This window comes from Onychomys torridus, chromosome 8 (genome assembly GCF_903995425.1).
Source record: "Onychomys torridus chromosome 8, mOncTor1.1, whole genome shotgun sequence".
In the NCBI taxonomy this organism is placed as follows: domain Eukaryota; kingdom Metazoa; phylum Chordata; class Mammalia; order Rodentia; family Cricetidae; genus Onychomys; species Onychomys torridus.
In genome coordinates this window covers 25040889-25062552 of record NC_050450.1, presented here as the reverse complement: position 1 = coordinate 25062552, position 21664 = coordinate 25040889, and the positions used below count along the sequence as shown (strand labels likewise).

Genomic DNA, 21664 nt, shown 5'->3' with positions numbered 1-21664 from the left:
TTGTAGATTACTTAAAAATAGGACTTGAAGAATTAAGTTCTCTTTTTCTGGTAGTCCAGGGACTGGGAAATTGGAATAGAAGTCAGAACAAGGTCCTTCCCTATGTCAAGCTTCTCTGGGACTTTTAAATGACTATAGTAAAACACCAGATTCTAAGTGGCTTATAAATAACTGAAATTTACTCTCACAGTTCAAGAAACTGAAAAGTCAAAAAATTGAGGTACCAACACTTTCAAGGTCTAGAATGGCTTCCACTTTCTAGCATATAGACAGTACCTTCTAGCATTGTTTAGAAGAAGCTTGATAGCAGTTTGGAGTCTTTTCTGAAGGGCCCCAATCTCGTTCATGAGCCTTCAAGATTAACCACCTCCCACAGGACCTACCTTTTTTACTTGAAATATAAGACTTCAACATGTGAGTTTAGGGGTACAGCCTACTGAATGATAGTACAGACCATTGATAAAAATTAAAATCAGGTTTATTTGCCAGGCAGTGGTGGCTCACACCTTCAATCCCAGTACTTGGGAGGCAAAGCTAGGTGGATCTTTGTCAGTTCAAGACCAGTGAGTTCCAGGGCAGCCAAGGCCACACAGAAAAACTCTGTCTTGAAAAGAAACAAAACCAGGTTTGAGTAGCTAACTACTACTACACTTCCATATGCTAATTAATAACCTCTGAAATGATTAATTTGTGATTAAGCCAGGACAAGGTATGGCATCCTAAACAGATACATTAGCTGCTTGGTTCAAACCATGGAGCTGAGCATCATGGACATTAAGGGAAGAAAATGAATTTCCCCTTAGAATGCATGAAGCCTAATGGTTACAACCATAGGCCGCAGCTTCATTTGCCATTGATGCAAGTCCAGCAAAGCATCTAACTTTGGATAGACTTTGCCAGATAGAGAAAGAGGGGCATACACTCCAAGGAGAGCTTAGATTCCCCCAAGGCATCTCTGCCTCAGTCAGGGACTAGAAGGAGGGAGGCACTTCAGAGATACTGTCTAAAATATCTTCTGTCTAAAAATAACTCTTCCCTGCCTGGCACAGTGCCCAAATTTTCCATCTTTAGGATTTATGTTTGTCTTAAACCATTAATTGTCCCTATAATTGCACGTCCATTAATGGCAGAAAAATGTAATGTTGTGGGGAGGTCTGTGGATGAATGAAAATAAAAAGTTTCCACGGATTTTTTAAAATGTAATTCCGTTGAGGTTGCTGATAATTTGAATAGGAGAATTCTAAGTTGCGAGTTAGGATGTGACAGAAAGGCATCCACACAGGTGGCACTGGTGAATTTGGGGGAGGCATGGGTCTCTCCACTTGGGGTTCATCTGGGCGAGGCAGAAGGGACAGGGGTAGGTGCCTGAAGGAGAGACAGCGTGCTGAGAACAGACCATTTTATCACTGTACTTTGCCTCGCCCCAGTTCTGGCTTCTCCATGACCCCCCCTCCCCCTGCCTCGTTCTTGGCTGGAATATCTCTTTTCCATATTGCGTCTTCTCGGCTGCTTCTGCCATGCTACCTGTGTGGGCAGAGATCTACTGCACAGACCTGGAGGGAGGTGTCTGGGCCCTCTCCTCCTGCTTGGAAATAGACAAGAGGAGCCTGTTGGCTACCCTTATGTGCTCTTTCACTAATTGCTGTCAGCCTGGCCTCCCATACCCATACTTCCAAACCTGAGCATTCGTCACTATCTCCTGGAAGTTTCAGCGATACACCAGGTACTGCAGCCCAACCCTTGAATTCTGGGGTGAGGCCCCAGAATTTACATTCATAGCAAATTCTCCGTTGATGGTGATGCTGAAGCCACTAGCCTATTTTGTAAGCTTTTTGAGATTCGGCAGACCTTGGTCATCATGGTGCCCCAACAAGCACAGGGCAGGGGGCTGGAACATGCTAGTTATCTGAGGTCTGCCAGATCCTCAAGCTTTTGCTGTTACAATGTCAAAGCTGCTGATGGAAGTACTCAATATGCAGACATCAGGGTAGATGCAGAAAACTGTGTCTTTTACGTGTCCAGAATATCGGGGGGAAAGGATTAAAGGTGGAAATCTAAGTGGGAAAAAAGATGGGGTTTGGGGCTTATCTTGAAGCAGCGTTTGCATGGAAACACACTTTCTGCTTAGACTGTTTGTAGTAGTTTTAAAGGAGGCTGATGGAAGCCATTCAGAGCACCTCTCCTGCCCTTGCGCTGTTTTGTGTCGTTCCTGCTTTCATGCTGGCATGAAGTATGAAAGCCAGGTCTGCAAGCCTGGGGTTCCTGTTTAAACATCACCCCAGAATAACAGCTTCAAGGGTGGGTGCAGAGATGGGATGAGAGCAGAGGACTACATTTCTGCACAGATGCCAGGCCTGGGTAGTCATCCTCTGAAAAATGAATCTGGGGAAGAGGATCCCCCAAGTATTTTCCTTTGTGGGGTAGTCATAAAAGGCACACACACACACATACACACACACACACACACACACACACACACACATACACACACACACACACACACACACACACACACACACAGTGGGGGAGGGGGTTCTCTGTCTCCTGATATTTCTACTATAAGTGACAGGAAGCACTCTAGTGGACTCCACTGATCTGGAGCTATCAAGCCCAACTACTTTCAGAAAAGCTTGGGCAGGGTACATAATTCTGCCCCTCCCTGGTGTATCAGACTATCAAGAGGAGTCTAAGGGAAGCATCTGCCGCAAAAGCTATATAGCATGACGTGATAAATGTATAAAGTTGAACCACAGGAATCTGCCAATATTCTACCACATTTGATCTGCCAAAAATATGGCAATTTCATGTCTAAACCTGTGAAGTGCTGTCTTAGTCAGTGTTCTGTTGCTGTGGAGAGACACCGTGATCACAGCTACTCTTATAAAGAAAACCATTTCATTGGGGCTGGCTTGCAGTTCATAGGTTTAGTCCATTGTCATCATGGCGGGAAGCATGGCAGCATGCAGGCAGACATGGTGCTGGAGAAGGAACTGAGAGTTCTATACCCCAATCCAAAGGCAGCAGGAAGAGATTGCCACACTGGGCATGGCTTGAGCATCTGAGACCTCAAAGCCCACTCCATTCCCCATGACATGCTTCCTCCAACAGAGCCACACCTACTCCTACAAGGCCACACCTCCCAATAGTGCCAATCCCTATGAGCCTATGGGACCATTTTCATTCAAACTACCACAACTGGCACACAGTGGGAACTACCTTTAATATTGGCTTTTCTTCATATGCAAATTGCATTGATTTGGCTCATAGTACCTGTGATATAGTGAATCCTCCGTGATTACTGGTGTCTTAAGTAGATACTGGATAGCCTCCAAACACTCCCATGGTGGTCTGGGTTCTAGAAACCCTGCAGGGCTAGGAGAAAGGAAGATGGGGCAGAAGAGGTGAGCTAAGGCCTAAATCTCTCAATGTGAAGGATTGACCTCATAGATTCAACTCCCTGACACAGTCTTTGTACTCTGCCCATAAAGAGACATCCTCCAGGCAGAAGAAGTATACAGCTGGAAATCTGTCTGTCTGTTTATCCCCTACAACAGAAAAGCCCAAGAAAAGACAAGTGGGGGGAGCCTATCTTCCAGTCTCTTCTCTTGCTGGTATTTCTTTTTGTCTGGGTATGGTGTGAAGGGATAGGAGTTCACAGAAATCATGGAATGCTGACCCAAAGGGGCATTAGGAGCATAGCAGGCAATACTTTCCAGATGTGACTAAGACTGCCTGCAGCACACAGTGTATGGAAGAGGGACATTTTAAAAGAAATCTTTCATTTTTACTGAGAAAGAAACATTATATATGCTCATCTCCAAACATATTTTAAAGTCCAGGACACTGACTTTTTCAGTAGTTACATTTTTTTCCCTTAATATCTCACAAAACCTTAGGTTTGATAAAACACATGAAACTTAATTTTGAAGGCATTATTTAAGGATGTGATTGCACTGGTTAATGTTCTTTAAAGTGGAATTGATTTTAAAATAGAGTCAAGAAAAAAATGGCACAAGTGAAACCCGTGGGCATGACCACTGATGACTGAACTTGGGGAGACACACCTAAAAACTCTGGCTCTAAGGGACACTTAGTAGCTGGGTTGAAGTGGGGAGTGATTTAGTCTCTCTAAGCCTCAGGTTTTCTCATCTTTAAAATGAGAATAACAGGGTTGGGGATTTAGCTCAGTGGTAGAGCACTTGCCTAGCAAGCGGAAGGCCCTGGGTTCGATCCTCAGCTCAAAAAAAATTAAAAAATAAAAAAACAACTAGACATTCTTTTTTAAAAAATGAGAATAACAGTTACTACCTCAATTTTTGTTTAAATAATCAAATGAGAATTATCTCAAAATCAGATAGGAATTGAGGCCCTGCTTAAAGAATTTAGTAGGTTCTGTTTGCTACTATGACCATTGATTCTAAGCCTCTAATGCCATAGGACCAACATAGGTTAGCTGTTAAACACAAATTTTCAAACATTCTTTCCTTTAATGTATATATCCTATGTAAGCAAGTAGAAAGAAAGAACTATAAGTGTATGTATGTGTGTTTATATGTATGTATGTATTGTATGAGTATGTATATGTGCATATGTATATGTATTAATATGTATACCTGTGTGTATGTATGTGTGAGTGTGTGTATGAGTGTGTGCTTCTCAAATTAGAAAATGAGGAAGGCCCTTACCAGCACTGCCTCTCACCTAGGGGCAGCACAGCTGAGCGGCCTGGTGGTCAAAGGTGAGGGTGACCCAGCCCTGATGTTGTGAGCAAGGGAGAGCCGCCCCATTACTCATTTGACATGTGGCAGCATGAGTGGAGGAGAGATTGCCCCCTCTCTGGCCCATCAATGATTGAGACAGGTGGAGGAACTGACCTGGGGTCTTCAGGAGAGCTGTCTCTGCCCCTCAGCAGCTGCAGTACTTGGGGAAAGCGGCCCTTATACCTAGCCTGGGCAACACCATAGAGCTGGCCCTGATGGTGTAGGTGTGAGAGAGCAGATCCTGAGGGCGTGAAAATAGGAGAATCTCCCCACCCCACCCCCACTGGATCATCCTGCAAGGGATGGACTAGCCAAGGCAGTGAGGATGGGAGAGAACTGGCAGACCAAGCTTGCACTGCCCAGGCCCAAAACCAGGGCCATGAATTGGCCCACCCCAACCTCCACGCCATCAGTGATTTGCTGGAGCATATGAGGGGACCTAACCTGCAGACCCCAAACTACAGGATCTCCAAATCACAGGATATCCAAGAGGAGTCCTAGTGAGGGCCCAGCACCAATAGTGTAGTAGGAGCCAGAGGTCTGGAACCAGACCAATGACTCTTTGCAATAAACACTTGCAAGTAAAGATATGTGGACAAAGGGGTTGACTGCGTGACTCACTGTGTCACACTGCAGCTTCCATGATGAGATTTTTAATTTTTTCTCTCATTTGTTCTCTTAAATTTTGTTTTATTTTGAGGGGTGTGTGGGGCGGAGGTCAGACATGGAAGCACATGGAAATGAATGAGATCAAGACACATGATGTGAAAGACACACAGAATAAATAAAAAGACAGTTTTTAAAAAAAGGAAGTGAGGAAGGAAAATGCACTCTCAGTGATTCAACATGGTCATGGCTCTTGATCTGGGTAAAGATGGCCGTCATGGCGCCATTCGCTGCTAAGCCACATGTATATCTGAAATACCGTGGGCAAGGGGGTGCTCCAGGACTACTGACTGAGACACAGAAGTCTCAAACTGCTCCCACAGGCACGCTGACTCAGGCAACAAGTGAATTTCATTTGCCTTCAACTCATTTAACTCTAAAAACCAAAGTGTAAAATATTTGTGTTTACAAACACTTTCATTGTTTTGGCAGAACCACATTTTACTTTAACTGTTGAAAATTTAGCATCTGAACTGAGATTCTGTGAGTGTAAAATACAAACCAGATTTTGAACATTGTGCAAACAAGAAGTAAAATGTCTCATTTGGGATTTTTATGTTCATGACATGTTGAACTGATAATATTTGGGTTGTATTGGGATTAAAACACTACATTTATTTGTACTTATTTAGCGTGGTTAGTAGAAGAATTTAACTTCATGTGTGTTATATTTATGTCGGGCAGTGCTGGCCCAGAAGCAGAATGCAAATGACCTTCTGGATAGGGAACCCCAGGAAGCAGGGTGGGCGTTTCTGAGGAGAGAGCTGACTTGGTCGGGACAGTTGCTTCTGACAGCTCCAGAGCAAAGCTTAGAGAATCAGAAGGGCTGGTGAGGAGGCACTTCCGGGGGCTCACAGAGTTGAGTCCTAACTAACTGTGGGACCTTGCTAGAGGGGCCAGATTTAGCAAACTAAAGAAAATCCCCAGCAGCCACGGACCTTGGAGATACTGTATGAATGGAGAAGCTTCCTTTCCTTTTTCAAAACAGAAAAAATAACATACCATCTCCAAAATGGCTTATGCGTTTAAGTACAGTGGAGTAAAGTAGGAGACCCTAGATCAAAACCTCTACCTAAAAAGAATAAGAAATGACAGTGATATGCAACTTCACAAATGGGCTCATCTTTCCTTGCCTCCGAATATGTGGGGCTTGGAGACCTGCCCCAATCGGGTTGTATTCATTTGGTATCCCCCTTACTATAATAAAATACCTGAAGCAGACTACGTTATAAAAAAAAAGAGAGGCTTGTTTGAACTCGCCATACTAAAAGTTCAAGGTCCAAGCAGCATACCTTGGGCTCTGTGATGGACCTTTATGCCATAATGTAACACAGCAGGGTGGGGGGAGGTGTCTCTGTCTACACAGTTGCTCTTTTTCTTTGTGAAGTCACCGGGATTCAGTCATAGAGCGCTACTCTAGTGACCTACCTTATTGAATCACTTTTCAAAGGCATCATCTCTAAACACATGGATTACGTTTCCACTCTTGTTAATACCACTCACCTAAGACCTTGGGGATTAAACTCTTGAATGAACTGGGGTTGAAGCCATACCAAAGTCACCCACCTAGGGGGTGTCCTGGGCCCTGCTTGGCTTGAACTCTTCCAAGAGTTACAATGGGGGCTTGGAACATAACTGTAGGAAGGGAGAGGGAGGCTTAGGATGCACCATACCCAGTGCCTTTCTGCCTCATCATGATGTGCTATAAAAGCCAGAAATGTCACAGCATCTTGCAGTGCCATGGCCTGTTGATAGAAACGTGTACCTTCAGCAGAGAGGAAGCATGTGTGACTTGAGTGTCACATAAAACCCTTCAAATTAGCTCTATTAAATAAATTGTCACTAACTCAAATAAATCCAATTGTGTCATTTATCTAATTGCAGATGAAAATGTGGCTCTTTAAAAAAAAATGGGTATAGATAGCTTATGTTCCAGAAAGAATTTGCCCTGTCTTTTCTTCCCAGTGAGCTCTATTCTTTTAAGTTGCCTGTACGGATATCAAGTAGATCGCAGTGCAGGAACCCCTTATGCTCCCCAACTTCCTTCCCTGAGACCTAATCAGGCCCTGGGAAATAGAAGGAATTTTCCAACATGATGTTTCTCTCTAACAGAATCAAGTTTTAAATGTTTCAGGTTAGCTACCTGAAACCCACGTAACTAAAAACCATTTAAGGGGAAGATCAAGCCCAATTTGCTAATGCAGGCTTTTTTTTTTTTTTTTCAATTCTGAGTTTAAAAAAAAAAAAAAAAAAAAAAAAAAACTTGAGTTAACCATGTCAAAAATTAAAAATTGAAAGGGACACTGGCAGCCTCCCTATGTGCCTAATTTGGCTTTGCTGAACAAATGACCAAATTGAAATGAGAATTACATATAGGATTTGTTCAACACCTTCAATTCCTCAACTGCTTTCTCAGTTCTGAAGAAAGTACAGAATCCACACCCAAATTCACTCTAGGCAGAAGCGAGTCTGTATTGACCACTGGGTCCTCCAAGAAGGGGGAAGAGAGAAGTGGAGATTTTAGCCTCTGGTTAAAAGCCCTGCCATGCATAGACATCATAGAGCTCTGCTTATGGATGGAGTATCAGGAGGTATCCTGCTGCCTCTCTGTTGGATTAATGTTATTAACAGAGTCTTCGTGGCATGCCTTCCATTGCAGAAGCTGTCTGTGGCTTCAGAGTTCAAGCCAGAAGACTCTTGGGTGCCACCTATGGGAGGGCAGGGGTTGCCAACGCATATCAGGAGGGAAAATGAATCCCAGCCCTCTCTGCCCCCCTACTTACTTCCACCAAAGGAAGAAACTGGCCCAGAGCTCAGTCTGCCAAGGGCTGTCACTAGCACAGGCCTGACCCCCTGGCCACTCCTCCTTGCGGGCGGCTGTTTCACGGGAGACTTCTCTCTGTCTTTGTTCCAGCTCACATTGCACATCTCCAGATCGATATGACATCTTATCTTCTAAAACATTCATACGTCTGCTTCCTAGGATTCCTATGGCCGCCTGCCACGTGCCGCCCCTCGCCTTGCCTTTGTACAGTGGTCTCATGGATCTGTCCCCTCTTTAACAGGGCTGCTGGGTGCTATTCTTTAAAAAAGAAAAAAGAAAGAAAGAAAGAAAAAGATACATATTGTTTGGGTTGTCAACACTGAATGACAAGCTGGGGTGTGGACGAGTGTCTAGGTAATATATCTATGCATGGATTGTGGGCCTATGTTTTGTTGTCACAAAAGCTCTTAAAACTCCAGACCATGATTTATTTGGCGAATAAAACCTCCGGATATTATCATTCTCTAAAGGTGTTTTGATCACACAGGCGCTTTCTGGAGGAAAGAAAGGCTTTTATTTTATTTCTTTCTGGGGGGAAAAAGGAGCATCAAGACCTGAGTGGTCTGGGTGGGAAATGGTACCCGTGTGGCTGACAGGCTCTGGGCGTGTGTTTATCTGGACAAGGATGCATAGACTCCATGGACAATGGGCTGCCTGACCGGCATGGGCAACCAATATATTGCAGGCACTCCGCACGGGAGAAAAACAGTGGCTGAGAGCGTGTGTCTGTCTTGGGTATTGATTTTCTTGGTGCTGCTGGGGAGGGAGGGTGTCATTAGAGGTCAGCTCAGCACACCACACACCACGCCCACACTATCAGCTGAGGCCACCTGCCGAGCCCCTGCCTCAGGGGCTGGAGGGAGAGGAGTGAGGACAACACTGACTCCATGACCCTACACATCTGGAAGCTGCAAGGAGCCCTGTTTGTTTCCTCCAAACACAGGAATTGATTAATCTCATCCCACTTCCTACTCACTGTACTGTCCTGAGACTGTCACAGGAGAGATTAATGTGCAGGTCCTTCTGCGTAGATTCTTCTTGTCTGGAAAACATACTGCTCCTTGGTCCCAGAGCTGCCTTACAGAACTATCACCTTGTCCTTACGGCAGATGTGCACAGAGTGACGGAAAGCCTCCCTGTTTTGGAGAGGGACAGAAGGTGACAGACACAGTCCTTGCTGGGGATGTTTTAGGGCCGAGGAGGGACTAGGACAGTGCCTGAGGGGAAGGGCAGCCAGTGGCTGTCTCCCCCAAGCCCCTCTCATTCAAGTGGCCTTGCCAGGATTCTGGGATCACTTCTCCTTCTCTCTTCTGTGTAAGTCCCTGGTCCTGAGCATTGCAAGCATCTTGGAAGCTGCACGCTGAAAGTTGGATGGAAGCAAAGAAGTTTCCCGAGCATTCTCAAGAGCTAGGTGCGCAAATCCCATTACTGGTAAAGGGATTTGTGGGCGTCACTTCCATGTGGCGCTTTGAAAATTTATGCCATTCAGAGTATTGCTACACTGTCTGGGAAAAATAAGCAAAACCATTTCACCGAGGCAGTTAGGATTTTTAAAAAGGGATTTAAAAAAAAAAAAAAAAAAAAACTCCTTTGAGATTTCAATTTTTTTAATTCCTTTTTTAAGTCTTAAGGCATTTTCGAGAATGTTATTCCTCATGATTTTATTTGCATCCCTTCTCTCCTGCAGAAGGTAGTTTTGGCTGCAACAGGATTCTTTAAAGGGTGCTATTGAGGGTTGCAGAAGCCCACTCCTCTCCACAAAGAGAGAGAGAAGTGCCATGGTCAACCACGCCCCTGAGGATGAGGCGCAGATTGGCCCAGGAAAAAGTCACCACAAGCAAATGTCAGCCAGCCAGGCAGCTGAAGTGACTTGTCCTCTATCTTATATCGGCAACGACGGATCTTTAAGTTAAATAGCAAAATGGCGGCCGACCATAGTGTATTCATGGAGGATGAATGTCTGCTTGCGAGAGGTACCAGTTCCCGAGTGGACTTGGGCAACATTCACAGAAAGAGTTCTAGAACCTTCCTGCCCTGCTCAGTCTGGAAACAGTTATTCCAATAGAAAATACAGAGGGCAGATGTCCCCGGAGGTGGTCAGGAGATATCTGAGAATGGAGACAGCACAGCATGGGGGCGTGGGGCTCTGACACAGAGGTGACACACATCAAGGTGTGGGTCCCTGATTCCCCAGTTAATGGTGGTGGTGTGACCTTGGATGAGTCAGCCTCTCTAAATGGCAGTGTTCATATCTGTAAAATACAAATTATATATATGCCTCCTATGGTGATAGGATATCAATAGGATACAGAGGAGTTTCTTCCCCTTCAGAAGACATTCTTTAACAAAAAACAGAGTCCCTCCAAAGGTATCCACTCTCCCCCAGCATTGTCCACCCTCCACTTCCCTTTCCTGCTTGCTAGACTCTGGCTTGGACTGCTGTGCCTCCATGTCAGAGCGAGCTGCCATGTCGTCGGCGATGTCTTTGTGTGAACTTACCCATCCTTGACCAGTCTCCATTAAAGGCCAAAGGAGAAGAAAAAGAAGAACTTGGCATTCCCTATCCCCTGCCCCTCTGGACACCTGGTCCTGTACTCTGCTTTTCACACGTGTTTAGTTTCTCTGTGTCCCACTAGAATGTAAGTTCCATGAAAGCAGGGATTGTGTTTTGCCAACTGCGTTATTCCCAGGGCCAGGACACAATTTGATGCACCTTGTGAGCTCAATAAATATTTGCCAAATGATAAATAATGAATAAATGCTGCCATTAAAGTAATTATCCCAATCCCTGGCACGTTGTCAAAATAAATGGGAATCATCATTATGGCTGAAGATGCTCATTTGCATGTGTTGATTTTTTTACTGCTCACTGCTAAGGTGTCTTTACAGTGTCCAGTGATTTCAGGGTTAGCCCCTGTGAGCATTACCCCTGCTCGGCCCTCTCTCAGCAGGTTCCAGCCTTTCAGCAGGGGCACTTTGGGAATCTGCTGTTTCCCACAGGAGTCCTGGCATTGTGGGCTTAATTGGCTGGTGCGAAGCCAAGGAGGTCCAGCCCTGACCCTTCCCAAAGTCTTCCCATTTCTGAATGCACTCTGACATCAGCTCAAAGGCCCTGTGCATCTGCCTGCATGCTGAGCCCCAAGACCCAGCAGGCTTGGCTCCTTCCTTCCCCTCCTGGGGCTCTGCTTGGCCTGCAGTCTTGCATTTTCAAAGGGAGAGTCCAATCTCCTCCCTGGGGTTACATATCGACAGGCCTGATCTTTAAAGATACCCCTTGCTCCTGGGGGCCTGCTCAGCAAACACAGAGCATCTGTGGCTTCCATGTTTGTCCTCTTTGACAAGCAGGGTTGAACAGCTCTCGGTGAGGTATTGCTGACATATTGATTGACTCTCTTGTCAGGTTGAGCCTCTGCCAGCCAATGAACATAGAAGGTTCTAAATGGCACCCAGCAGGGTCCACACATACCCTAATTATGATTTCAGACAACCTCTTTTGGAAACTGCCATTTTTCAAGGCCTGGCCTCTCCATGTCCTTGTGCTGACTAGAGAATTCTGTCACCTGTAAGCAACCTGCTTTCTCTAGCCTAGGCTTGCTCTCTGGTTGTTTCTTTGGGAGCCAATCTGTCACTTAAACACAGGAACTTCAATGGGAAACTATTAATCGACCTGCAAGGAGGTCTGACTGTTGTTCTTGCAAAAATCTGTCAACTGTGTGTGGTCTTACATTGTGGCCTTAGGTCCTTTTTCAACACCCTGAGAAGGTTCTCTTCAGTTAGCTGAGGGATACATCAGGGTTTGGCTGCTGGCTCTGCTTTTAGTGGCTGATCTCCCAGATGCCACCTGGTTCCATGAGCTCCCACTTGAAGCCCTTCCCCACCCCATCCTTGCTGACCCATGGAGCCCCATTGTTCCATCCCAGCATCTCTCTGGAGTAGAGCCTGTCAAGTCATGATGAATTGTACATTTCGGCTGTCAGTGGGGGCGGGCAACATGGAGAAGAGGACTTCCAGAACTCATTTCACTTCTGACCCTAACATGGTCTGAACCAGACCTTTTGGGATGAGCTGCTGCTGGAGCATTCAGAGGAGGAGGAGAAGGACCCATCCCAGGGCAGCTAGGATTGCTCCTCCAGTAAAGTGGAAAGTGATGGGCATTTCTGTGAAGTACTGAGATGAAGAAGCGATAACCGTGGCTATCCCAAGGTTTCTTAGCAGTCTAATCTGGCTCTGGTGACAGGAAAAAAAATATGAAGGTATTATAATATTCAAATATTTTGCTGTCCATGGAAATAGGCATCATGACCGCAAACAGGTGTTAATTTCCTGTCTGGATTTCAGAAAGGCTCCTGACCTGATAATATTTAAAGAACTCACAGAGATCTATTCTGTAAACATGTCCTCTTTCCTTTTCTTCATAAGTGAATAATCAGTCAGGGTAGACTAGGCCAGGCTGCTGTAACACATAACCCGAAACTCTAGTTGGTTCTCACTGCCTTAACAATTCACTACTCCCCACGCTGCATTCTGGCACTTGCCAACCACAGCTAGTTCTGCCCAGTGGCCGTTTTACTCTAGGATCGCTGTGTAATGCAGTACACACTGCAAGTCACAAAGCCACCTCTGAAATCAACCGTAAAAAGGAATAAAAGCTCTCCCAGGCAGCAGTGATACAGACAGCGAACGGCCACACTTTACCGATGATGGATTCTGAGGTGTTGTCTTCCCATGGACTTTGTAGCCAGATCTCTATGAAGTGTGAAAGAGGCACCACATCCCCAGCATAGTTCTACTCTGATTCTAAAATCCCCCCAACGGTAAGAACTTCATAGTCAATACTTCCCTCATCTGTGACTGAGTGTCATGGTAGTGTACCTACCTGGAACTCTTTAAGATAATGTTTATGTCAGTGCTCAGCGATTGACAGCAGGTATAAGATATACTGAGGATCAAAATAGCCTTCTCTTTATACTCTAGTCCATTTTGCTACCCATAATATTCCATCCTTATTCCCTCTTCCTATACACTGGTTTTTTTTAGAAGCATACAATGTTCTATAGTCCAAGCATCCAAGTATGTCCCCATGTACTATTTCCTATCCTAAAAAATGTGAATGTGCTGTCTATGTTTGAGACACTGCCAGCTCTTCCATGGAGCTAGGCATAACCCTCTTTGGCCCCTGCAAGCTGCCTTTATTCCACCTGTGAAGGGAACTTTTACAAAAGGGAAAAGGAGAGATGGATGGAGAGATGACTCCTCAGCCCAAACCATAGAACCAGTCAGTAGCGGCAGAAGAAGCAAAGCTCTCATTAGTCAGGAGACTCATTTAGTTCCCAGCTCCCAACTTCAGTCTGTTCCCACACAATAGTCTCATTTTGTTCCTCAAGTCAGAGACCAAGGAACAAACAGCTGATCAAGAATGCGAACACATACAAAACAAAAAGCCAACAAAAGCCTGCTCCGGTGCCCCTCCCTCAATGTAAGAAAAGGTAGCTGTGCCCTGGGGATAGTTCTCACTTACTTAGCATTCAGCTCAATGATGGAAACTTCCTGAACTTCAGTTTCACCTTTGAACAGAGCCTCTGCTGGTGGCCAGGTCTTGTGATTGGGCTTTTCCCCTTTCCTTGTCTTTATCTCCCTTTTTTTCCCTAGTCACTCACAGAGTTGTCTGAGCAGTGACTCACATACTCTCTCCCTAACCCCTTTGACCTCATGCTATTGCTTGAATACTTTTGTTAATGATGATGATGATAATAACAATAATAAAGAGCTCCACTAGAAACAAAACAAACAAACAAAAAGTTAAGGAGGCACGAGGGAAGACATCCTTGAAAATGGAAGATCGTATTATGAGTGTCCCCTTTATGCTCAGTAAGATTGCCGTTCTGTCTACTATTCTCCCGAAGCTGACAGTGGAAAGGTACCCTGTACCTTGGAGTGACAAGCCTGAGCAGTGTGTGAAGGGAGCAGTTGCACATGGATAGGGCACTGGGGAGGCTGTCGTCATTGCCTGCCAGGACCCACTGCTTTTTTTATAGACATGAGCATCAAAGCTTTGTTAGGCTGGGGCCTTAGCTGCACCTGTGATACTTTGTGGTGGCATCTGTCTCAGTACTCAGGGACCTTCCTCCAAAGAGGAGCTGCTTTGGCACAGTAGCAGCTGGCTCCAGGCGAGCTCCGACAACCCAATGGTATCAGGCTTTTCTTTTTTTTTTTTTTTTCTTTTTTGAAAAATCATTTTAAAACAGCTAATTCCTTGGCTCCCTTCACCTGGTAATTACAAATCAGAAGGTATCGTTATCTTGAAGCAACCACGATTACTTCTCATTTCCTGACCTCTGTATGGTGAAAATATGTCATTATTTGAGGCAATAGACTCTAGTCTCTTCAAGTAAGTGACCTACATATAACGGATAAACTGCAGGAGAAAATTAGGTGTTACCTCAACAGAAAGAGTACAGTAAATGTCACTTATTCTTATTAGTATTTATCATCTGGGAAAGTTGCAGCCGTGGGCCTTGCACCTCATGGAAATGTAGAGATGGGAAATGTGGTTTTGAGGTGGAGAAGCCTGTGAGTAAAAAGCAGACACATACTCTGCCAGGTACCTTACCACCTTAATCTGCAGCCATCAATCTAAGCCGCATTGTGTGCAGATAGGATTTTAACCTTAATAGAATGCAGCCTGACTTTAAGTGGTGGTAGGCATGCAGAATTAATTGCTATGTGAACAATTTCCTAAGCATTGTTAATTGTGTTTCCTGTGGTTAATTGTTTCTCCCATCCCCACATCAAACTCAGAACTTTGCTGTCAACAGCCCTTTCTCTCCTGCCGAGCTGTGAATGTGGCAACAGGCATCAACCTGTGCCCATTGAAATGCCAGACAGACAGGGCACAGTCATTGTTTGTGTGGGAAATATGCAGGGGAATGGACTCCTTATTTATTTACAAATGAAGCTTTTCTTAGATGAGGGCTTGGAAACAAGACAGGTGTTTTCCTCCCCTCAATAACAATAAAACCAGGATCCATGGGAATGGATGCTATACTGGGTTTTATAAACTAACTGGGTCTCTGCCCAAGCTAAGTAACAAGACTAGAAGGCTGCCTGGAGGGTGAGGTGTACATGGAAATCGACCTCTGAAAACATGCTTGTCTCCTGAGAGCAAGGCTTCTGGGCATCCCATCTCTGTGTCATTTCATACTTGGGGAAACCGAATAATCTTGTTTGTTTTGCTTTTTTTTTCTGGAAAAGGCTCTACCACTATTCCACACATACACACAAATGCATACACACACACACACACACACACACACACACACACACACACACACCCTTCAGCAATTCCACAACATGCTAAAAGAGAGGGGCAAAGAAAGTTTGGCATGGTTAGGTAGCATGCTTCTAAGTGGGCTAACGCGACTGCAGACACCTCTGGTTGTGTTGGCATTGGCATTTCAGGGCCAGTCAGATGGCAGCAGTGGAGCCTTGTTTTTGAACTTAACTCCCATTATGAGTAGCTGGGAGAAGCCAGCCTTTGTCCATGCACCTGTCTAAAAGCAGGTTTGAGGGCAAGCAGGCAAGTGATAGAGTAGCCCATCCTGAAAGAGCAGACCTACCCTGTGTCACCTCCCTCCTCCACTTCCCACGAGGGGTGCCGACCCCGAAGCTGGGAGCTGCTCCAGAGCAAAGGAGGCAGAAACTCTTGGATAGCTGCTTTCTGTATTTAGCTAATCCTGGATGCCTGGGGCAAGCCATTTTTGAACTGCAGTTTCCTTAAAAGGCAATTGCTTGGAAAAAGGCACCTGGCCCTCCCCCTTGACATTTGCATTGCTGAATTATCTATTCATATTTTCATTACTTTGTCTCTCCTGCAGCAATGCATCTGCTCGGACTCAATTGGCAACTGCAGCCGGCAGATGGACACACCTTTAACAATGGCGTAAGGACCGGCTTACCAGGAAACGATGATGTGGTAACAGTGCCATCTGGAGGCAAAGGTGAGGTTCCAGCTGCTGCTTGCCCTATTGAGGTCACAGGAAAATTCAGGGCTCTCGCCAGCTGCTTCAGGTTTTTTAATCCAAATCTTGGAAGGCATGCAAAAAAAAAAAAAAAAAAAAAAAAGGAAAAAGAAAGTGAAAGGAAAAGGAAAAAAAATGACTGCCTTTCATAGGTGCCCAAGTTTAAAAGCTGTTTGCTGTTCCTGTCTGTTAGCTGTGTCTGGCTGGAGTCTCTTGAATCTGGCACAGAGCCTGCTCTAAGCAGTGTGCATACCTATGCTATCTACAGCAACTGGCACCATGTGGTATGCTTGAATGCATCCCGAGGCCTGAGCAGGAGCAGCAGCAGCAGCAGCAGCTGGAGCAGCAGCAGCAGCAGCAGCAGCAAAAACCTGCCTAATCAGAAGTCAGGAAGCAGCTGGCAGTACAAGCCACTAGCCTTGGTCCCTCTCCCACAAGGAGAGATATAGCCTCCCCAGGGAGTAGGCTCGCCTGGCTTGCCTTGAGAGAGAGAGGGAGAGGGAGAGACAGAGCTGTTCTGCTTTGGGGAGAATAGAAGAGTTTTGACAACTCAGCAACAAAGCTTCTCTTTTCAGAGCAGTGAGGGGGACAATAGAAATGTTCATTGAGGCAATCACTGTATTCTTGTAGGGGAAAAAAATAGGTGCTAACAAGGTGCTAAAAAAGAGGAGAGAAAAACAGAACCATGGGGAGGTGGGCACAGGAGCAATTAAAAGACAGGAGCAGCCAATGGCGCAGCTAGCAGGACTGGCATTTGGCGATTTCATGGCATTTGAATAATTCAGGATGGAAATCATATCCAGAACTGTATGGAACAGGCTTCTCCAAACATAATTATTCAGTCTATTTCTTAATCACAGTATACACACACACACACACACACACACACACACACACACACACACGATTTTTTTAGAATACACCACAGGAACTTTTAAAGGCAAGGGAAGGAGTCTTTATAAGGCATCTATCCTATGCCCAGCAGAGCATAATGTAACTTCAGCTCCAAAAGTAGGAAAATCCTCTCTGAGACATTCAGGCCCAGAATGTTCTAGAAACTTCACCCAAGGACACAGGACAGGTACAAACCTGAATTCAAGTCTGTGCAATGTACATTTTTGGACAGGAAGTTGGCTTTTCTTGTATCTCATGCTTTCTGCTGAGAAGACTCCAGCATCCCCCCTGCCTCAGGTGTGTATTCCTTATCCTGATATGCTAATGGTCTTTAAATCATTCTCCCCAGAGCTGCCCTACACCTTCAGGTATGACTTCTGCCTTTTTATCCAGTCTTTAAGAATCAGCCTTCTCATCTGTCATAATCATAACACTAAATTACCTTTAAGTAAGCATGAAAAAGTTTTATCTGAGGATGAAATGATGTGCTTTCCATTATTGAGTAGGTAAAACCAGGTCTCAAAATAAAGAGGATATCTCACCCTAACTGACCCTGTTCTGCTTTAACTGACCACAAAGCCCAGAGCCGAATTTATTGTCCTCAGATCTGAAATCTATTCACCTCCAGTACTTGACCCCACTCCTTCCCTTTTCCTTGACAATAGTGCCTCTCATTTTTGCCCCTTGGGAGACATTTGACAATGACTGGTAGGAGGTTTTTTTTACTGTCACAATTGGAGGAGGTTTAACTAGTGGGTTAAGCCTGGGAGCAGTGTTAAATGACTCACAGTACACTAACTAGCCCCCTAGCATGAAGAATCACCTCAGCGCAGAGTACCAGTCGGGTGGCTCTCTCCAGTATCAGTAGTCTCTGCTACATTTACCCATTACTTTTCTTTAACACCAAGTCAACACCCCTTTCCTTTCAGGCAAATCAGCGTGCACAGTTGAAAGTAAAGATGCAGTTTATCCCATTGGGCATGGGATAAAGAGATAGAAGCATTCTGAAGTTGTGCATGGATGCTTTTAAATTAGTAACCTTCACCTCGGGACCCTGTGATCTTCACAGGCCTCTAGAAATGAACATAGCCCCTTTTCCTTGTGTCTTTATACCCCATTTCCCAGCCCCATGCATCTATAACATTCTACACTGTTGTGGTCAGACAATGGAGAAAAACTCCTTTGAGAGCAAGCCTTAGGAATATTTGTCTCTAAGGCAGTGATTCTCAACCTTCCTAATGCTTTGGCCATTTAATACAGTTTCTCATGTTGTGGTGACCCACTCCAACCATAAAATTATTTTCATTGCTACTTTATAACTGTAATTTTGCTACTGTTATGAATCATAATGTAAATATTTTTGGAGATAAAAGTTTGTCAAAGGGGTCACGACCCACACATTGGGAACCACTGCTCTAAGGTAACAAATGAGCATTTCCTTTCCATTGTAACTTCGGAAAGACCAGAGTCTTCACCTTTCCTGTACAGTGTGCCTTAAAACATCAAGTACAACCTGTGTACACCACCACTTCTTATCTTTTCCAGGTGAGTTATGGGACAGGGAGGCTATTTGCCCAAGCACTGTCCTGCGTGTTTTGCCCATTGGGTCTTTATAAAAAGGGTGAAATTTCAAAATTGCTTAAAAATGAAATAAAACTCCATACCTTTTCTTTCCAAATGCCCAAACAGTACTCGGGTGATGACTGAAAATACCGGATTGCCTCTTAGAGCTTAAAGGCAGGAAGTCTTTGTAACATAACAGGAAAGATTGTTAATGTCCTTGAGTGACTTGAGATTTGAATTTCTAGACCCAGTGACCTCGCCATTCCTCACTCACCAATTCTATACATTTAGATAACCCAAATCAATTCCCATCGACCACTTTCCCACTGTTTCAAAGAGACAATCAAGACATATTGGCAATAAGTTAATTAAATAACACCCCCTCAATTTTTTGTGGTATAGGATAATCCTTCACTCCGATGTTTTAATCAAGATTCACCACACATTGCCAGGGAGGTTAATCTTATTAAGCAATTACTGGGTAAGTATCCAGCAGGAGCAAATTAAAATGTAAGCAAAACACGAGCATGTGAGGCCCATCTAAGATGGTCTATCGATAGAGATTTCATTAGTTGGTCTGCAGGAGTATTTACATTGTGCAGGTTTGGAAAGGCTTCTAATAGACAGGACAGCCTCCACACTCTGATATGATAGTGGAAACAGCTCTCCATTCATTAGTTAGGAGAGTGTATTCTTAGGGCTGTGTCTTCCTCTTCCTTTCCCATTTACCGTTGTTGGTGGTTTATTTTTCTTCCAATCTCTTTCAATTAAACCTTAATGTAGATGGTCTTAGGTTCCACATCGAGTAGGAGTTACACGTGGACTGCCAGAATCACTCACCGTCTCGAGTGTATTTCTATGTTCAAAGGAATGAACTCATACATCTTCATTAGAGGGACACAGAGTGCTTTTTCTATAGATCTGGGATTAGATAAGCCTTGAGAATGAAGATTCGATACAGTATTCTGACCTGGTCAGATAGCATAAAGGGATCCAGCTTGATTGCTTGTGCCCAGAAATAAGGTATACAAGAGCTTTACTAGGGCATGTCACTGGCTTTGGGTTTGTGCACTGATCTTAAGAAAGAATATAGTCTCAAGTAGAATTTCATGGATCATTCTCAAAACCCATCAGTCATTTTGTATTCCTAATGTCCTCTGTGTCACTAGGGTTAGCAAACTATATCTCATGGACCAAATCTGGCTGACCATGCATTGTGATGACAGTCTCTATTGGTGTATAGCCAGGCCCATACAACTGTGGAGGCAAACGGGTGCAGTATTTGCAATTTTACCCTTTAATTAAAGAAAAAAATGTTAATGACTCTCCCATATCATTTCCAAACTTATTTCTACTTCTCTAGAACCTTTCCTGTACCCAAATTATTTCTCTTTCTTCACCAAGCACTGGTCATGTACACATTACTTTCATTGAAAAATCCTGTAAATCAGTGTAGAATACTGGTGCTGATTTGACTGAACACAAATGCCAGCTACATCCCTGTGCACTGAGCTAACTTTATTTATTCAGGTCATTCATCCATTCCTAGCCTTGAGTTTTTCATCTGTTGAATGGCACTCCTTGACAAGCTTGTAGTCTAGCATAAATGAGATAGCTCTTGCAGAACACTGTTGTGGTATCATGCACTTGACACACAACCTATGAATCATTGTCATCATTAAAGTCACCATCACTTCTCTTGGTTGGTCCATTTAATACATCTCCACAGGCTGCCACTTCCAATGAGATTCTGAGCTGTCCAGAAGGGAAGGCTGCTTTCAGAATGGCAAGACAGACAGACAATAATGTTACTTCATTTGCCTCTCCTTAGCTACTAAGAATTAACACAAGTCCTGGGTGATGCTTTTGTCCCTCACTGGATGAGGTCAATGGGAAGCAAGACTTCCCCTTCCAAGGGGTCGATGTGTAACATAAGCTGGCCAGATCCCCAAGCATTATTTATCTCCTGCAGCTTTGAGCTCCATCACCACCAGCCTGCCTGTTGTAAGCCCTACCATTCTCGGTTTATAACTCAGCTGTAAACATTTATTTGTGCCTGAAGCACATTTCTTTCCTACCCTTTGAAAAAAATCAGAATTTCCAGATGGTATGCAAGTTGGAAAAAATGGCAAAGACTGTTATTCTGTTTAGAAACATGTTTTTCTACACTTGCCCTTTCAGCAAAAACTTCATAATGATTTTTACTCGTTGGCTTAATGCATGGTACTAGGAGCCAGATTCGCAGGGAGGTTGGTAATTCTTCCTCTGGCTCCTGTCACTCAGCCTCTCAATACACACAGCTCAGGGTTTCAAATGATCACTTCTCTGCATGGGACTTTTCCAAAGTTGGTGATGTTCCCAGAAGGACAAGGGGTCAAACATCACCTTATAGCATAACCATTAGCAAATACGCCTGTAGCTTAAGTAGATGCAATTCCTGTCATTCTTAGAGTCTTGTTCTACCACTCTTACAGCTGGGTCCCAATTAAATGTGTCACAAAGATGGGTTTCTGACCCTAGCTCTAAGGTGTGTAACTTGTTCTTCCTAGCATCATTTTGGCTTAACATCGGTCCAAATGAGCCGATCATTTTTCCTCCATGCTGAATTTGCCTTTCCTCTCACTGGCCACCCTTCTTTCACGGGGTCAATACACCCAGAGCTCTTCTCCTTCTGGATTCTCTTCTGGAGATCCTCTAGTGTGGGTTCTGAAACACAGTCTACCTAGTAATTAGATATATGGGGTTTTGAGTCTGCTAGACTACGTTTTTTAATCCCAGCCCTACCACCGAAGAGCTAGAGGGCTGTAAGCAAGTCACATAACTTTCATCAACCCTGGTCTTCCCATCTGAATAATGGGGAAAGCGCCAGGCTATCAAAACATCATATGCCGCGTATATCTATTCCGTACATTTAGCTGCCATCAACAACACTAATAAAC

At 44.4% G+C, this 21664-nt stretch overlaps 1 protein-coding gene across 13 annotated transcripts in view; it reads left to right on the top strand.

Annotated features, from left to right (window-relative positions):
- Tenm2 (teneurin transmembrane protein 2) overlaps nt 1-21664 on the top strand; it is a 1224381-nt gene that overhangs the window by 995540 nt on the left and 207177 nt on the right. For 11 of the 13 annotated variants that reach the window (XM_036195999.1, XM_036196007.1, XM_036196004.1 and 8 more), the window contains one exon: nt 16125-16247. The exons of the other annotated variants lie outside the window; for them this stretch is intronic. In XM_036195999.1, the coding sequence (XP_036051892.1) occupies nt 16125-16247 (123 nt within the window). The remainder of the gene's footprint in view (nt 1-16124; nt 16248-21664) is intronic. 13 annotated transcript variants of the gene reach the window in all.